General features: G+C 47.8%; 1 protein-coding gene across 2 annotated transcripts in view; it reads left to right on the top strand.

The window, feature by feature from the left end:
• Positions 1-15,768, top strand: part of LOC8040803 (chromatin-remodeling ATPase INO80) — an 88,428-nt gene that overhangs the window by 32,852 nt on the left and 39,808 nt on the right. For both annotated transcript variants that reach the window (XM_040205211.3, XM_029978733.4), the window contains exons 17-26: positions 364-563; positions 1,600-1,684; positions 1,972-2,089; positions 3,237-3,322; positions 4,629-4,796; positions 8,278-8,377; positions 8,833-8,919; positions 9,432-9,528; positions 12,957-13,034; positions 13,951-14,281. In XM_040205211.3, the coding sequence (XP_040061145.1) occupies positions 364-563; positions 1,600-1,684; positions 1,972-2,089; positions 3,237-3,322; positions 4,629-4,796; positions 8,278-8,377; positions 8,833-8,919; positions 9,432-9,528; positions 12,957-13,034; positions 13,951-14,281 (1,350 nt within the window). The remainder of the gene's footprint in view (positions 1-363; positions 564-1,599; positions 1,685-1,971; positions 2,090-3,236; positions 3,323-4,628; positions 4,797-8,277; positions 8,378-8,832; positions 8,920-9,431; positions 9,529-12,956; positions 13,035-13,950; positions 14,282-15,768) is intronic.

Consider the following 15,768-nt stretch of genomic DNA (forward strand, 5'->3'; position numbering starts at 1 on the left):
ATAAATAAAAATAAAAAGAGGTGCCAACCAGCGTGAGTCAACCTTCCTCGGCATTATTCGATAGTGTGGTCCTGATTCCTTGTTATCATCTCTCGGCATTGTCCTCGAGGTCATCCTAGAAGTCCTTGAAGTCGTCCTTGAAGTCGTCCTCTAGGCGTCGTCCTAGATGTTGTAAAGATAACAGCTTCGCTGGTCCTCTATCTTCACGTGAAGTGGAAGGGCTGTTCAATTTTTTCTCGATTCCACACCCAAAGCTAGCCTCGTCATTATTTTCATCCAATTTTCTCAATTTTAGGTGGGCTATCTCTGGGGATATCAGGATAAATCATCAATGTGCGCGTACCTTCCCCTCCTCTGCCCCAGGTGGTCCCCTACTGGGGCAACACGAGCGACCGCAAGGTGCTGCGGCAGTTCTGGGGCCGGCTGGAGGGAGGCCAGGGCTCCAGCTTCCACGTGGTGGTGACCAGCTACCAGCTGGTGGTACAGGACGTCAAGTACTTCCAGCGCATACGCTGGCAGTACATGGTGCTCGACGAGGCGCAGGCCATCAAGAGCACCTCCAGGTGAGGGGGATGTACTTGCTCTTTTATCTCGCGGGAACGCTCTCGGAGGGTTCTCGCAATAGTGCGATGCTGCCGGGACGTCGCCAGGATCGCAGCCGGCGACAGCGTGACACTTCCTCGACGTCATGGAGCGGAAATCGAGGAACCACTTTTTGGGACGCGATAAACACTCAAAGTCGGAGACGCGTTTCTGGCACCACGCTATCGGGAACGCCCTTCGCATTCTCGCAGCTGTCTCTTCCATCCGTCGGGGCTTCTTTTAATTTCTGTTTTTACGGCGATAGCTGTTACGGGGACTTCCCGGCTGCGTTCGCGGCGTCAGCGTCGTGCTAGGTGGTAAACTCCAGTTCGCCCCTCGGCCGAGAGATGGCGGGTGCACCCGCGCGCCTGTAAAGAAAGCCCCGGATAAAATTTCTGCCTTGCATTTTGACAAGCATGCCAACGACTATTGTCGCGTGAATGTGCGAGGCACGTGTCATTTTCAAGCTCTTAATGACTGGCACAATGTTACAGCACTAGAGTTCAAAGAGGGCATGATGTCTGTGTTTTTTTTTCTTCAAAAAGTTAGTTTGCGCAGCTCTCCAACGAGCTGATCAATTAAGCCTTGTAATTGGGCTTATTTTAACTAATTACAAAAAAAAAAGTTTTCTTGAAAAAGAAAAAGGATAATTACCAAATGTGTAGTGCATACAAAGGTTCGGCATTCTTTTAAAAGAAAAGTTTTACAAAATCGAGGAATAATTCGTCCCTGAACATTTCGATTTTGCTCTTCTCTTTTCAAAGAAGGACAGTTGAATGGAACCACGGAACCACATATTTTGTTTGGATGTTGCACGACTCAAAAGTGTCCCATAGAGAATACCTTGGAAGTCGACCGCTTAATGCACTGTAAAGCATCTCTCTGTTAGAGTCAGTTTAATAGAGTCAGTTTACAACAAAAGATAAACCTCTGTATCTGATCGTTATGTTTTACTAAACATTAGGACACAGAGTGTATGAACATGCATCCCAAGCAACTTTGTCTGTTGTCTCGCAGCGTGCGCTGGAAGATCCTGCTGGCATTCCACTGCAGGAATAGACTTCTCCTAACCGGCACACCTATTCAGAACACCATGGCCGAGGTGAGTGTGCTTGGCACATGACAGCGCTATGCAAGAATCATTTTCGTGTTGCTTTTAAGCGCCGTTCACACTCTTGCGACCGAGTAAGACCGAGAGAGACCAGACCGGTTTTTAGGCCTTTTGCGACTTCTTAGGACCGGATGCGCTGCAGCACGGAGCTGGTCCTAAGAGATCGCAAGAGGCTTAAAAACTGGTCTGGTCTTTCTCACTCTTACTCAGCTGCACGAGTGTGAACGGGCCTTTAGAATGCACGTTTTAAAATATGCCGATCTCTGTTACGTGTCCAGCTGTGGGCCCTGCTTCACTTCATCATGCCGACGCTGTTCGATTCACACGACGAGTTCAACGAGTGGTTTTCCAAAGACATCGAAAGCCACGCTGAGAACAAGTCCACCATCGACGAGAGTGAGTGTCTTGTCTTAAAGGGCAACTCCGCTTCATTTTTGCTTTTGAAGAAATGATGCAGTCCTCTCCACTAGTTCCTAGGAAGGCCTCACATCAAATATTATGACTTGCTGTGTTTGCACGATTACAGCGCACACTTTTTGCAGCGGAGCTGTTAAGGGCTAGTTTCCCCAGTATCATGTCTGTGGGCAAACAAATGTCGCCATAAAACTCGGACAGCTACCGCCATCTATGAACGACGGCAGCAACCAGACAACCGGCTTGCCGGTTGTCTGGTTGGTGCCGTCGCTCATGAATGGCGTACCCTCCCCTCCGTTCCTCCTCCTCCTCCTCAAGAGCTGCGCTCTAATTGGGAATTACAGAGAATTGCAAAACGTCTTTAATTTTTTTTCACGAAGCAAATAACGTTGTGCTTTTTATTAGTGCTTTTTAATGTGACGACACTCATTATCCCAAGATTTTTGGAATTGAGCGGAGTTGCCCTTTAATGTTTTTGTCTCATTTCCTTATTTTTGAGAAAAGGCAATTTATCTGCAGCACCCCCTGATCGTAACAACTCAATTTATGGCACCCACGCTCGGAAAAAAAGTTGACGTAAAGAAGTTGTCAGATCTGTCTTTCTGGTATGTCGTCTGCCAATGGCGGTCTGCGGACAGCAGATGTGAGATGTGTCTTAGAGCTTTTGAATTGGTAACAGAAGCCCTCCGTCTGACGAAGGAAAACTGATTTTTTTTTTCATACCTCTTTCAGTTTGTTGCGTTGTCAAGTCCAGTGTAGTTTCCATGGTGTTATAGCCCTGCATTTCTTTGAATGTCTCGTTTGCACGCGTTCTAATACAAGGGACATGCTAAACAAAGTTACGTCCTCTCTCAGGTAGCTTTGATATCCTTGGAGCACTGTAGCCTTGACAATGTAGCGCAAAATAGTTGCCACTGAGTATAGTAGCATGCATGTATGATGCTCTTTAGTGCCCTTTGTGATGTCTTGCCTGTATGTTTAATGTTTGTAGAGTTCTGTGTCCTAGCGTTATTGTAATTTTCTTGTCTGTCTTGGTATCCAAACATCCTTAGGTTCGAGCAGCTCTTGCCAAATCGTCTTTGTGCAGCTGCCAAAATGTTTTTGTCACAGTATGATTTCTTTTTTACAGAGCACCTGTCTCGCTTGCACATGATCCTGAAACCCTTCATGCTGCGGCGTATCAAAAAGGATGTTGAGAACGAACTATCAGACAAGGTAGGTTGTGGATTGGGGAGTTATCTTACCGACAAGGAAAATGACCAGGGAATCGTGCAGGATATTGAAAAATTTGTCGCCACACAATTCACGGAATGAACTTGTAAATGCGTACTCATGTGAGAATTCCCGAATATTTTGTAGTGCTTTGCCGTGTTTAGGCTTGAGTCGGCCACAGAAATCTATGTAGCTAAACATTGCACGAGTTCTATGCTCTGTCCACCCCTAAGCTGACAGTGCAGCGGAAGCTATTCACTCACCAGACCAATAAACTGCCTCCCTCTCATCTCCCGACCCTGTCGGGTGATGAAAGAGGATATGAGTGGGAGTGTGACCCCATGGCGAAAGCAAGACCTATGGCTGACCCAACGAGCACATAGCTTCCACCCCCCTGTCAGCTTGGGAGTGAATGGAGTATACTAGAAGTGACGTCATTGGCTGTGTATTGCATTGCAGCCATCTTGCACTGTAGGAGGGAAGTCACTTTGGTGACTAGACCATGTGTCAGGGAGCTTTGATTTATTGTCACGGATGGAAACAGATTGACAAGCGTAAAACTGGAAATAAAGGTTTAGTCGGCGAACTTGTGGCAGAAACAAAAGAAAGAATGAGCGTCGAGAAAGGAGCGGCAAGCTTCGAGGTGTCGGCATGACGGCTGGCTAGCGTGAGAGTCTGACTCGGCAAGGCCACGTTAGGTTCCTCGTCTACTAAACCCGGTATGTTCAACATTCGGCCTAGAATGTATGAGCGTCGAACTAGGGTGAGTCTGGCTCGGCAAGGCCATGCTGGCCTCCTTATCTTCTACACGGTATCTCAAACATTCCTCCTGGAATCTTCGAGCCTCGAACATTCGGAGTAAGTGAAAACGCAAATCTCCTAGAAATATAAAATAACATTCTCTCGGCCTTGCACCTGGCAGTATGCTGCCTCTGAAATGCCTTTAACGTTACCTTGCTTTTTGCCGTGTCCCCAGGCGGGAATCGAACCACTCGCGGTGGCGCAAAAGCTTTGTCACCCCACTGGTGGAAAAAGCTCAAAACATGCCGCACATTCTATTTCTCTTGACTTCTATCGGTAGGGTTAAGGTGCGTCTAAATTTATTTCGCCTTGTCGTTTGCCGCATATTATCACGGTTGAGGTGTGTTTTTCTCTTCTTTGCCCTCTGTGTGGTAGTTTTTATTTGCACGGTTTCTGCGCAGCTCTGCCTTTTCATTGCCACGGGCACGGTTCCAAGCAACTGCTGCCTTGCGGCTACTCTGCAGCCTGCCTTCACGTCTCTGCGTGCTCTCTCTCTCCTCGTGTCCAGATTGAGGTGCAGGTGACGTGCTGGCTGGCCCAGCGCCAGAAGCTCCTGTACCAGGGGCTAAAGAACAAAATCTCCATCGAGGACCTCATGCAGTCCGCGGGGGCAGCCTCCTCCCAGGCACAGTCTGCTACCTCCAGCCTCATGAACCTTGTCATGCAGTTCAGGAAGGTGCGCATTGGCCCGTGGGAAGGGCCCACGTTTTGTGCAGGGGTCGAGAGTTCAGAACAGGTGTCTTGGCGGCCAAGTTGATTTATTCACCTTCGATTCGCTGGCATTGATTCATTGTGACACAATGCCGATTGTGATTCACAATCAATGATTGTGAACTGCAAGTTTGTGGTGATGGATTGCATGACTGCCTCGCTGATATTTGTTTTGCGTGTGCTTGATGATTTATTTATTATGGGGACTAGTAAATTGGTGTATTTTTAACGGACTAGTGGTGCTGAGATATGGGCTGACCTACCATGCTGTTTATTGGTCAACATCTGCAGAGAAGACACACTAACGCCCCAAACTTTTATTTGTTGGCATATCCTCAGCTGTCCAGTGTGGCTGGCTCATTGATAGGCTCATTTAATGACTAAGTGACTGACATTATGGCGTATCGATCAGCGACTTATGTATGAATCACACAAACTTGTTAACTAAATAGAAAATTAACCAATTGCAGGGGTGGAACGGCTGCGCCATTTGCGCCATTTTGCGCCAGACGCATTTGTCTGCGCCATCCTGCGCCATTTTGCGGAAACTGCGCCACAGCCAATACCTCGCGCCATTATGCTCCAAATCGCTGAACGTGCGCCCAATTTTTTTTTTTTTTTATTTTGTCTTGGTTTCGGTTTTTATCGACTCGATTGGCAACAATGAGCGCGTTTAGCTTGGTCGGCCTTGCAATCCTTTGTTCTGTTTATTCTTCCTTTTCCCGTGTCGGAAGCGCGCGAAAAAATTCGGGGTTCCAATTCCAAGTGCTACACCACCTGCGACTGGATTGTTGTTCTTCAACCATAAGCGGCTAAGCAGGTTGGCCGAGAAGAGGTAGAGCCGTTAAGCGTCAGATTACCTGAGGCTCTGCGGCCCGGGTTCCGGAAGTCAGCCAGTTGAAAACACATTAGCAAACGATTCCTTTTAGTACTTCTTCGTTAGAAGTTGGAACCGCATTCCTGCAAGATAAATCGTGATTTAATAGAACTGAAACGCAGTCCGATCCGAAACCTTGCCGGCCAGCAGCTCTCACGCGAGCGATAGATCTTGCTTGATAAACCTTGCTCCTGCCTATCGCTAAGAACACGATAACTCCGTTAATCGTAGTCTGCTGCTTCAATATTGAGTTAAACAATAGTATAAACTCGGAATTTGTTGCCCTGTCCCTCCGCGCAACTGCACGTCCGTTTATCACGCACGTCACGTGGTTCGCACATATAATTACCATCTCGAACAGGTGTGAGTTGTGCCATAAGCAGTGCTGGTTTGCATTTTGAGCAGTTGAAAGCCACTCAGAAAATATCAAGGACACTATCTGCAGAAACATATGGTACTTGCTTTTTGGTTCTCATTAAGGCTCACAAAGTTTCAAGTTTTCGCATATGTTACACTGTTATCCCACCTACATAGGTCCCTAACCACCATCTGTGTTGTTCTTTTGTGCTGCTAAGCACAACTGAAATTGCTCCCGTGCTTGTCTAAAACACAAGCTGAAGTGCAATCAAAACTGATCTGAGCTGCTCCTAGCCTGCTCCAGAACATCGTTTTAGCTGCTCCCAACCTGCTCCAAAACAGCTGTTTCAGCTGCTCCCGTGGCTGCTCCCAAGTACATTTCATGAGTTCCACCCCTGAATTGGTCTCTTCTCCCCAATAGTATGGTCGCATTGGTTAATCGAGGAGTCAGTTGGTCAATTGATTGATTTGTCTGCTCCCTGGTGTAGTTGGATGGATTGAAGGATAGTGAATGATTGATTCATCTGCTCTCCACGATAGTAAAGTTGAGCTGATTAACCGAGGAGCTTATTGGTCCTTAATGGTGTAGTTACATTGATTGGCTTTGTGATTGGATACTACTTAAGGATTGTGTGGTCCACTCTTCTCAGTAATGCATTTGAATTTATTAGTCTGTTTTTGATGGTGTAGGTGAATTGATTGACCAAGCGATTAAATATTATTAAAGGGCAACTCCGGCCAAAACTCAAAATGAAATAAATTTACTGTTATCGCTGTAGTGACACAAAATACGACCTTAGCCAAAATATTACGTCCGTGGGACGCCGCATTCTCAACTAATACCGATAATAAAAATGCGACCCGCCGCGAGCCGCTGCTCGTTAGCGGGCGGCCAGCGGGTTGCCCATCGCTAAAGCGACATTGGCTCGTGACGTCTGTATCGTTCTCTTTTGCGTTGCGTTGCGCAGAGTGCGCTTCTTTGAGCCGCTACCACCGCTAATTCGGCTTGTGATCGGCGTGTTTAGCTGTTGCTTTTATCTGTAGCCCGTGTAGCTTCGGTAGCCTTTTGTTTATTTGCCTTGTGATGACTCCAAGACTCGTTTTAGCGAGCAACTCGGTGCGCCCAAAACTGCCCAGCTGTTTCTCGGAAGATGCCGAGTGCAACTTGTAGCGCTGTGGGCTGCTCAAACAACCCGCTGCGCAACACGGAGGGGCTTTTTCATAAGTTTCCAACGGACCGGAAATTGGAGAAGGTGTGGGTGAACGCTCTTCGACGAGTGAACTTTGGACTTCGGCTTTGACGCGCCCGAGAAAAAAAGAGCAAAAAAACGGACGTGTACAGGCCAGTACACGTGTGTTTGGGTGGGCCCACGCCGGAGAGCCTCAAAGCTTTGTGTCTTTGACTGACCCGCAGCGCGAAAGTGAGAGGGCCCCCAGTACAGTACGTCACCGGCAGCGCGGCGTAAAGCAACGCCACTCCATCCACGGAGCCCCGATGACAATTTAGGCCTAGCGACGAGTGCAGAAGACAGCGCACACGGCGACAGCCGCCAAGTACGGCACCGAACGAGTTCACTCGTTTTTCAGTCGCTAGCTTTTAGGTATACAAGCGACGAGTACGGCATAGCGCATGCACGGCGGCGGCCGCCGAGTACAGCGCCGTACGAGTTCACAGGTGTTCCAGTCGCTAGCTTTTGGGTATACGCACTAACTCTTGCTACATATGCTGGATAACTACCACCACGTATACAGAATTAAAACAAAATCGGCTTACCTCCTATCTTTAGTCGGCTAGTGCAACAGAGGTAGGTGCCGCTCGGCTTGCCTACTCGTTGAACGAGAACGATCCTGACGTCACGTTCACATAGCGGCTGATTTCCAGTGTTGCCGCGGCCTCGAGCGGCTAGCTCCGGTTTTGTTAGCTGCACCCCAAACAAAACTTTGAGGCGTCAATATCTTTAAAACTACCCACAATAACGAGAAAAAAATTGCACCTTGCAATTCAGGGACGCTGACTGCACTAAAAACAGTCATAATCCCAAAATCAAAAGTATGGACCGGAGTTGCCCTTTAAGTGATGGATTGGTCCACTCTCCTCCATGGTGCACTTAGATTGATTCATTGACAAGTGATGGATTAGTTGATAAGCAGGTTACCTACTGCCACTTCATTCTTGATGGATTGGCTGATTGGCACATTTTCCATTGCGCAGGTGTGCAATCACCCGGACCTGTTTGAGAGGCGCGAGGTTCGGTCGCCTTTCCACATGCGGGCCGGGCCCTTCCAGCTGCCGAGGCTACTCTTTGCTCAAGGTGTGGATTATGCAGCTTATGTGGATGTAAACGAATCTCCGAGCATCTATCGATTGCAGCACGGGTTCTCAAACAGCACTCCTAGGAACCCAGGGCTCCCAAATTTCCTCGACTGTCCCTGCCTGGAAGTAAAGTCCATTTTAAGTTTAAGCACCACTGTAGCAGATCTTGGTCGCCCATTGGTGCATTACTGCGGGCCAAACACTCTATAATCCTGCATTATTGTTTACAATGTCCGTAAGGTTCTGTATTGCTCCACCGCATTAATGCCGAGACAAGGAGGGGGGGTGGGGAAAAATTTTTCGGCTGTCAGTTGAGGCAGGAGAGGTACAAGACATTTAAAAGTTTGAGAATCCCTGTTAATCAGAGGCTCTGTTAACAAGCGCGTGAGTTTAACGAACCGCGTCGTGTTTCTGCCCTTCGACAAACATAGTGAAGCTGTGTTGATGTGGCAGGCATCCTCCAGTCTTGGAACCGGAGGCAGAGCCGGTGGCCGAGCATCTTCCACCCGAGCCACGTGCACCACTCCCTCTTCAAGTCACGTGAGTCTGGCCGCTGTGCTCCGTGTAGATGCGTGCGCTCGGTGGATGGTGCCTTGTACGGCGTATACGTTTGGTTCTCTGTCCAACATTTGTCGCGTGGTTTGAAAGTATGGTACTCAAGCTCAGTGTGGGATTCGATTTCACTTTTTAATGCATAATGCATTTTAGAGTCGACTTCAAAGTCTAGATTGTCACGAAAAGTTGTAAGGAAAAACGTAACACGACTCGTCTCTTGGCAGAAATCGAACAAACAATCTCTCGGTCAGTTGTCCGTTCCCTGCGCCATTGAAGCGGCTGGGGAAGGCATTATTTCGGCTGCTATAAACCCCGAAAACACTGAACCCTAAATATAATGGTACCAAGGAAGCGCTTTTGTTTTGTAATGAACAGAGACATTTGGGTGTGCCCAACTTCCGACCCCGACACACATCTCTGCACCTTCTGGGATGCGTGGTGACGGCCGAAGGTGCGGGCGACGGCGTGAGGTGGACGGACAATTTTCTCGTTTTCAGTTGACGGTCGTCCGACGGGCGGCTTCTCGTTCTCGCGCTTCGTGGGGCTGTCGTCCTCGGAGCTGGCCAAAGTGATGCTGTGCGGGCTGCTTGAGAGGTGAGCTCTCTCTTCATTCGCTCGCTTGTGGCCCGTAGGGTGAGGCGCAGGCTGTGAGCGGAACAAGAGGCGGTGTAGACAACCAAAGTGGGAGAAGACGGTTGTAGGTGCTGTGCTGAATGTCGACAATTCTTTTTGGGGAGCATAGTATTTATAGAGCCAGTTCTTGGAGCTTTTGCATTCGCGCTGGGACGTAGCCTTTATAGTGTCACGTCCTAAAGATTGTCACGCAACACTGTCATCATGGTGTCACATGACGGATATGACCTGACGTTGGGTTACATCAGGACGTGACATTGTGTTATAGGAGGAGTGTGGAGAGGAAACAAATGTCACATCTTATGAGGAGTGTGAAGAGGCCCTATAAGCATTGAGTTTTTCGAATGCCTTTGCCAACCTCAGGAGCCCCATCAGCATGAAATGTGTAGGTCAGTCAATCTGTAGCCACTAATTTATCTTTAAAAGATATGGCAACTGGTGTCGGGATTGAACCCCGGTCACCGTTGTGAAAGCAGAGTTCGCCGCTGACTGAGCTATGAGCCCAGCAGAGAGGAACGGGAGGAGCAGGAGCAGGTAGTGTGGGAAAGCGTGCAGAGCGGAGAGGGGCAGGAAGGGCTAGGAAGAAAGCAGCAGTAACAGGTGGAGTAGAAAGAGCGCGCGGAACGAGGAGGACTGGAAAGGGCAGGGTAGTGCGCTTCCCCCTTTCCGGCAACCCAGAAAATTCAGCGCAAAGGCTTTGTATTCAGAGGGTGCTGAAGGGAAGCACATGCAGCATCACAATGAGACAATGGTGTGACCTAACCTGTTTCCGTACAAAACCCCGCCTTATCATTACCTGAACTATTTTACTTCAGAATATTCCGAAAAAGGGAGAGGCCCAAGGAAAGGTTAAGGCAGGACAGGGACCCTCGCTGAGTCAGCGGTCGTTTATTCTGTTTAACACATACCGTATTTACTGGCAATTAACTCACTTTTTTACCCGAAAAATTGACCCATATTTGGGGAGGCGGAGGGCGTTTGTTACACGGGTAAACTTCTTGCACTTCCTGCAAATGTCCAGTGATGTGATTGCTGCGCCAATTGCGCCAAACTGCGCCCTGGGGCTAACCCTGCTACATCCTGCTACATTTTTCCGAAATATGGGAAATCTGCGCCAAACCTGCGCCAAAAAAACAATTTCGGTCGCCTTTCGAAACCGAAACTAAACTGTGTACCGTAATTGAGCATGCGTGGGTTATGTGGCGCAAGCGGCCGCTTGACACTAAGTATGCTGCATCAATTGTTCATCCGGTCTTGCGTGGATTTTCCGCCGTCTCTCGTTTCGCGCTCTCGTTGCTTCGAGTCATTAAAAAAAAAAGAAAAAAATTCAACAATAGACGCAGGCGTGAGCAAACACTAAGACTCTAGCGTGCTGGGTACCAGCCATGTCGGCATGCTTTGAAACGAAACTCCGTTTTTGCGCGGCGGGAGTTTGTGACGTGAAGCACTCGCTCCTGAAAGGAACGGCCGCGGGAAAATTATATTCGGTCCCCGCCTGCCAGTCACCGTAGACGCGGGCCATCGGGTGTTGCCGTCCCCACGTCGCTGCAGATATGGCGCTTCCTAAACTAAAACGTAACGAGCGCCGCATGTTCATCAGCATTCCTGCTCTTGTTTAATACTCCACTACAAAAATCCCTCTAGCTCCAAGACTGCAGTGTCCAAGTATTCATTACCTAGGTTTCTTTCTTTCGAGAGGGACCCCGGTTCGTGAAAAATCTGCCGCGAAAGAAAGTTGAACAGAAGTGAGCTAAAGCAAAGAAGGCAATATGTCTGCACGCTGAACCCGCACAGCGCGCTTTTTTGTCTCGAGTTCAGTTATTGCACAAAGCGCTCCAAGAACTTTGTGACCCTGGCTCGCAATGTCTTGCATCGATCTGCTGAAATTTGTATTCTTTTTTTTTTGTGTTTAGCTTTTTTTTTTTCTTGCTGGCCTGGCAAGCAGGTGCCGCTGGACTGTTTTTTGTTGTATGCTGGACAGTTATATTTTGCATACAATTTCGGTAAACAGTCGGCGATGGAGTTAAGTGGCATGGTTTAGATCGAACAGCCATCTCCGCTCGCGCGACAATTTCGCAGTGCACTGCAGTAGTTACGTGTCTCATCAGTTGGAGACTGCTTCCATCTATTATAGAACTAATCAACCTAATGCTGTCCTATTTACAACTAAGGTCGTCCTTTTCAAATAAGCCTTAATATGTGCAGTTTGATTTTTATTTACCTTCAGCGGGTACATACATATGTTTTGATTACGATGCAATTAGATGCAAAGGTGCAAGCGAGCTGGACAAGAATGACGAAAGTAATCCCTGGAGAAGGGGAACAAGAGGGACGAAGGACAAACATAAATCTCAAAAAACAGCTAGGTGACTGGTGACGACCGAAAAAATCCGCCTGGTCCGGGTATCGAACCCGGGACCTCTCCATTACAAGTAGAGCGCTCTACCAACTGACGTCTAACCCCTGGGTAGCTCAGTTGGTAGAGCGCTCCACTTGTAATGGAGAGGTCCCAGGTTCGATACCCGGACCAGGCGGATTTTTTTGGTCGCTCACCAGTCACCCAGCTGTGTTTGGAGATTTAGGTTTGTCCTTCGTCCCTCTTGTTCCCCTTCTCCAGGGATTACTTTCGACATATATATGTATCATTTAACTGAATAATTGCAAAATGTGTCATGTCATAGCGTTTAAGTTACATGTTGAAAGGCTCCCAGGTTGCCTAACTTGATTATAATTTGTTTATTGCGGCGAGCAAAGTGTGCTTCGTTTGTCCAGCATTTGAAACGAATGTGTTTATTTTTCTAAAAATATCTTCTCCAAAAGCCACTTTTCCTGCTCTGAAACACTGTTTTAGCTGCTCCAAACGCCACTTTTGTTGCTCCAAAGCACTGTTTTGGCTGCTCCAAAGGTCACTTTTGCTGCTCCAAATCATTGTTTTGGCTGCTCCAAAAGGTGCTCCAAAACGGTTTCTGCCAATCACATCACTGAATGTCATTTGTCATCTTCTAAAAAAGTGGGACAGAGTTCGGAAATTGTGTAACAAACATCTTCCCAGTTTTTTTTTTTTTTTTTTTTTGGGGGGGGGGAGTGTTTTATGAATATGGGTTTTCTTGACTGATTCAATAATTTCAAGAGAATTCATTCTCTGCTTGCCATTTGAGGCGTATTAGGTTCCTAAACTTCAAAAAATTACATTTCTTTTTCAGTTTTTAAATTTGAAATAAGGGGTTGCAATTTTTTCAAGCATGCCATGGTACTTGTTCATTGCATTATTGAGGAATTTTGTATAGCATCAAGGAGAGAGGAAGAAAAGCCTTAGTTGACTATGTACCTACACAATACACTGCCAATCTAAATTAAAGGCCTCGATTTACTTGTTTGTTTTTGTTTAGGTTTTTGGCAATCTTGGCAGAACTGAAGGAAGCGCAGAGGACCCACCATACTCACGTCTGGAGGGAAAACCAGGACAGGTAAGACAGACGTGTTGACGTCAAAATGTTTTCATCAGTGCCATACGAATATCTCTCAACATTTTGACTGCAAAAAGTTTATTAGTGTGTTTAGAACTCCGTAAAATTGAATACAAATAGCTTTAGAGAATATTGTTGACTAGATAGAGATGTGATCTTTGAGTATTCATTCCAAATGTAAATTTAGTTACTTGCTCCATACTAACTAAATGATAGGTTTGATCTCTGCTACTTTGTGTTTTCGCTGCCCTCTGTTTGAGTTTGTCATTGTACTGAGGGTTTGGTGATGTTACTGGAGGAACGGCTTGCAATTAGGAGAGCGCAAACATTTGAAATATTTGAATATTTTTCTCTCCTTTTCTTTAATAAATGGGACCATGCCGCATCCTCAAATTTCGGCTGTGGTTAGTTAGGTTGAAAGCGAGGGCAAGTGCAAGAAGGAAATGCTTTTGTCGCACCAAGTTTTTGCAATCGGCACGGCAGTCACTATTTTTTGCGTTTTGCATTTTGGCAGTTGGTTCAGACGTTGGTGTTTGAGCATGATTGACTGGTTCACACATTGGTGTTCGAGTGCGACGTTCAGAACGACTGAAACGACGGCAGCGACACTCACCGGGACAAGCGTTCCCCGACCGCGACGCTAGAAGCGGCCTTAGGAAGCAGTCGTCGTTGTGTCGGTGTCCCAGTCGTTGCGGTCGTTCTTGTCGCCGCGGGCTCGACGGACGCAAATGTGGGACTCGTGACCAGTTCGGACAAGACGGTTGCCACGGCAACCGAGGTCCGTGCGGCGCAGCACAGCGGAGCGTGAAGAGTCGCGATGCATTAGGTCGCGCTCGAAGCGCTAGCGCCCGAACCGGCTTCGCGGCTTCCTTTCGTGCCCTTCTAACCGCCGCCCGCGTTGGCGCCTTCTCCGCAGCGGACGCCACCTGTCGCACCGCTCCCTCCTGGTGACGTCGCATGCACCGACGGGCGCAGCGTCGCTGTCGCAGAGCGCCACGCTGCGCGGCCTGGTGTTTGGCGCCGAGCCCCGGTGCTACGCGCTCGAGACGCAGAGGCTTCACGCCACGAGGGAGACGGCGGCACACCGAGAGCTGCGTCAGCGCAAGGTGAAGACGAGGCACCACCACCATCACCACCACCACCACCACGGTGGCGGCGGCGGCGGCACTTCCGCCGCACCTGGGGCGCCGGCGGGGGCGGTGACGAGCCACCACGGCGCCACCGCGCCAACGACGCCGTCGGCCAAGGTGGGGCTTCCGGAGAACTCGAGGCGATTCCGCATCCTTACGTGCAGTCGTAAGAAATGCAGTGCGATCCATTCGTAACGATCGTGAGAAAACTCGCAAATTTGATCGTTATAACCAATTATCGTTGTATCTGGACTAGAAAGTGAGCGTTTCTAGTCTAGAGGCTCTAGAAACTGATTGTTAGAAGCAGTACATCGTCATATGTGGTGTCGTTGTGAGCTGGTTGCACTGTACGAGCGGGAACAGCCCATTTGCCTTTTTCTATAACTGCAGTCTTGACAACTGCCATAATCTCTCAACTTTCCAGAGTTTAGAGGCTCGAACCTAAACTTCCGAGTTCTAGTCTTAGTTTAGATCGGAACGTCCTTAATGTCGGGCAGGGGCTTCTACGAGCATGGCGAGCCGTTGCCTCTCATACTTCTTACGACTGTATGCGTTTCCGAATTAATTGGCGTATTGATTGGCTCGTTAGTTACTGTCTGGTTATTTTCTCGCTCGTTGCTTGTAGTTAATTTATGTGTAAAATTCTGCATGTCTGGGGCTCATTTTTTTTTTTTTTTTTCGAATTGGGGGCGTTTTTTTGGGTAGTTTATTTCCTTCTCGCATATTCCGTGTCTTTCGGCATCTATTTTCGTCGTTTGCCAAAAGACCGGGGCTTACCGGGGATTCTGCCAAAGAAAATGGGATACGGACATGGGACTGCCCAGCCTTGAGAGACCGTACACGTAACATGAATACTTGCAAAACGTCTCTGTACCGATAAGAGAAGCAAACGGACGAAGGGGTGCGATTCTCGAAAAACGAGGCATCTTCGCACACGATTCGAAGGGGGCTGTGCCTGAGTCGACGCGCAGTAAAGCTGTGATAAAAAGTTTCCTTCCCGTGAAGCTCGTTATATTCTTTTTTAACTCGAGGACAGCTCAAATTTAGTAATGTTTTCCTGTTTTTGTCAATTTTGAACACTAAAACTGCTCGAGTGTTTGTCCTCGAGGGTTCATAAGTATTGGCTGGAAAACCGGAACTCTATTTATATTCTATACACTTTTGGTTGTGGAATGCAGTTGGTTGAAAGGTCACTGTGTTGATAGTCTATTTCTTGAGGAATTATTTGTTGCTTTGTTTGATGGGCTACAAACTTCTGGCTGTGTATGTAATTTATCAGTTTCATTTACTTCTTTGCGAATACCTCGATTTAATGGTCTTTCAAGGTGCAAAGCACCGTTTTTGAGGAGGCTGGCAGAGAGACGAATAGTGTGAAGCAAACATTGCCTTCTTTTTTTGCTCGAAGAAGAGAAGTGCACTTAAGCGTTCGTAACGAGGTACGTTCATCGACTAGCATTTGGAGTAAAAGACCGGCACTTTTCAACCTAACCATTTCTCTTGGGGACGCACACATTTTAACCTTTTTCGAGTGAATATGTCCAAGTTGCATTGAAGTCTTACGAGCAAAATTTCTAATCTTCCTCATTGATGAGGAGAAAGGGTTA

The sequence above is a fragment of the Ixodes scapularis genome, unplaced genomic scaffold (genome assembly GCF_016920785.2).
Source record: "Ixodes scapularis isolate PalLabHiFi unplaced genomic scaffold, ASM1692078v2 PGA_scaffold4__175_contigs__length_147842914, whole genome shotgun sequence".
NCBI lineage: Eukaryota > Metazoa > Arthropoda > Arachnida > Ixodida > Ixodidae > Ixodes > Ixodes scapularis.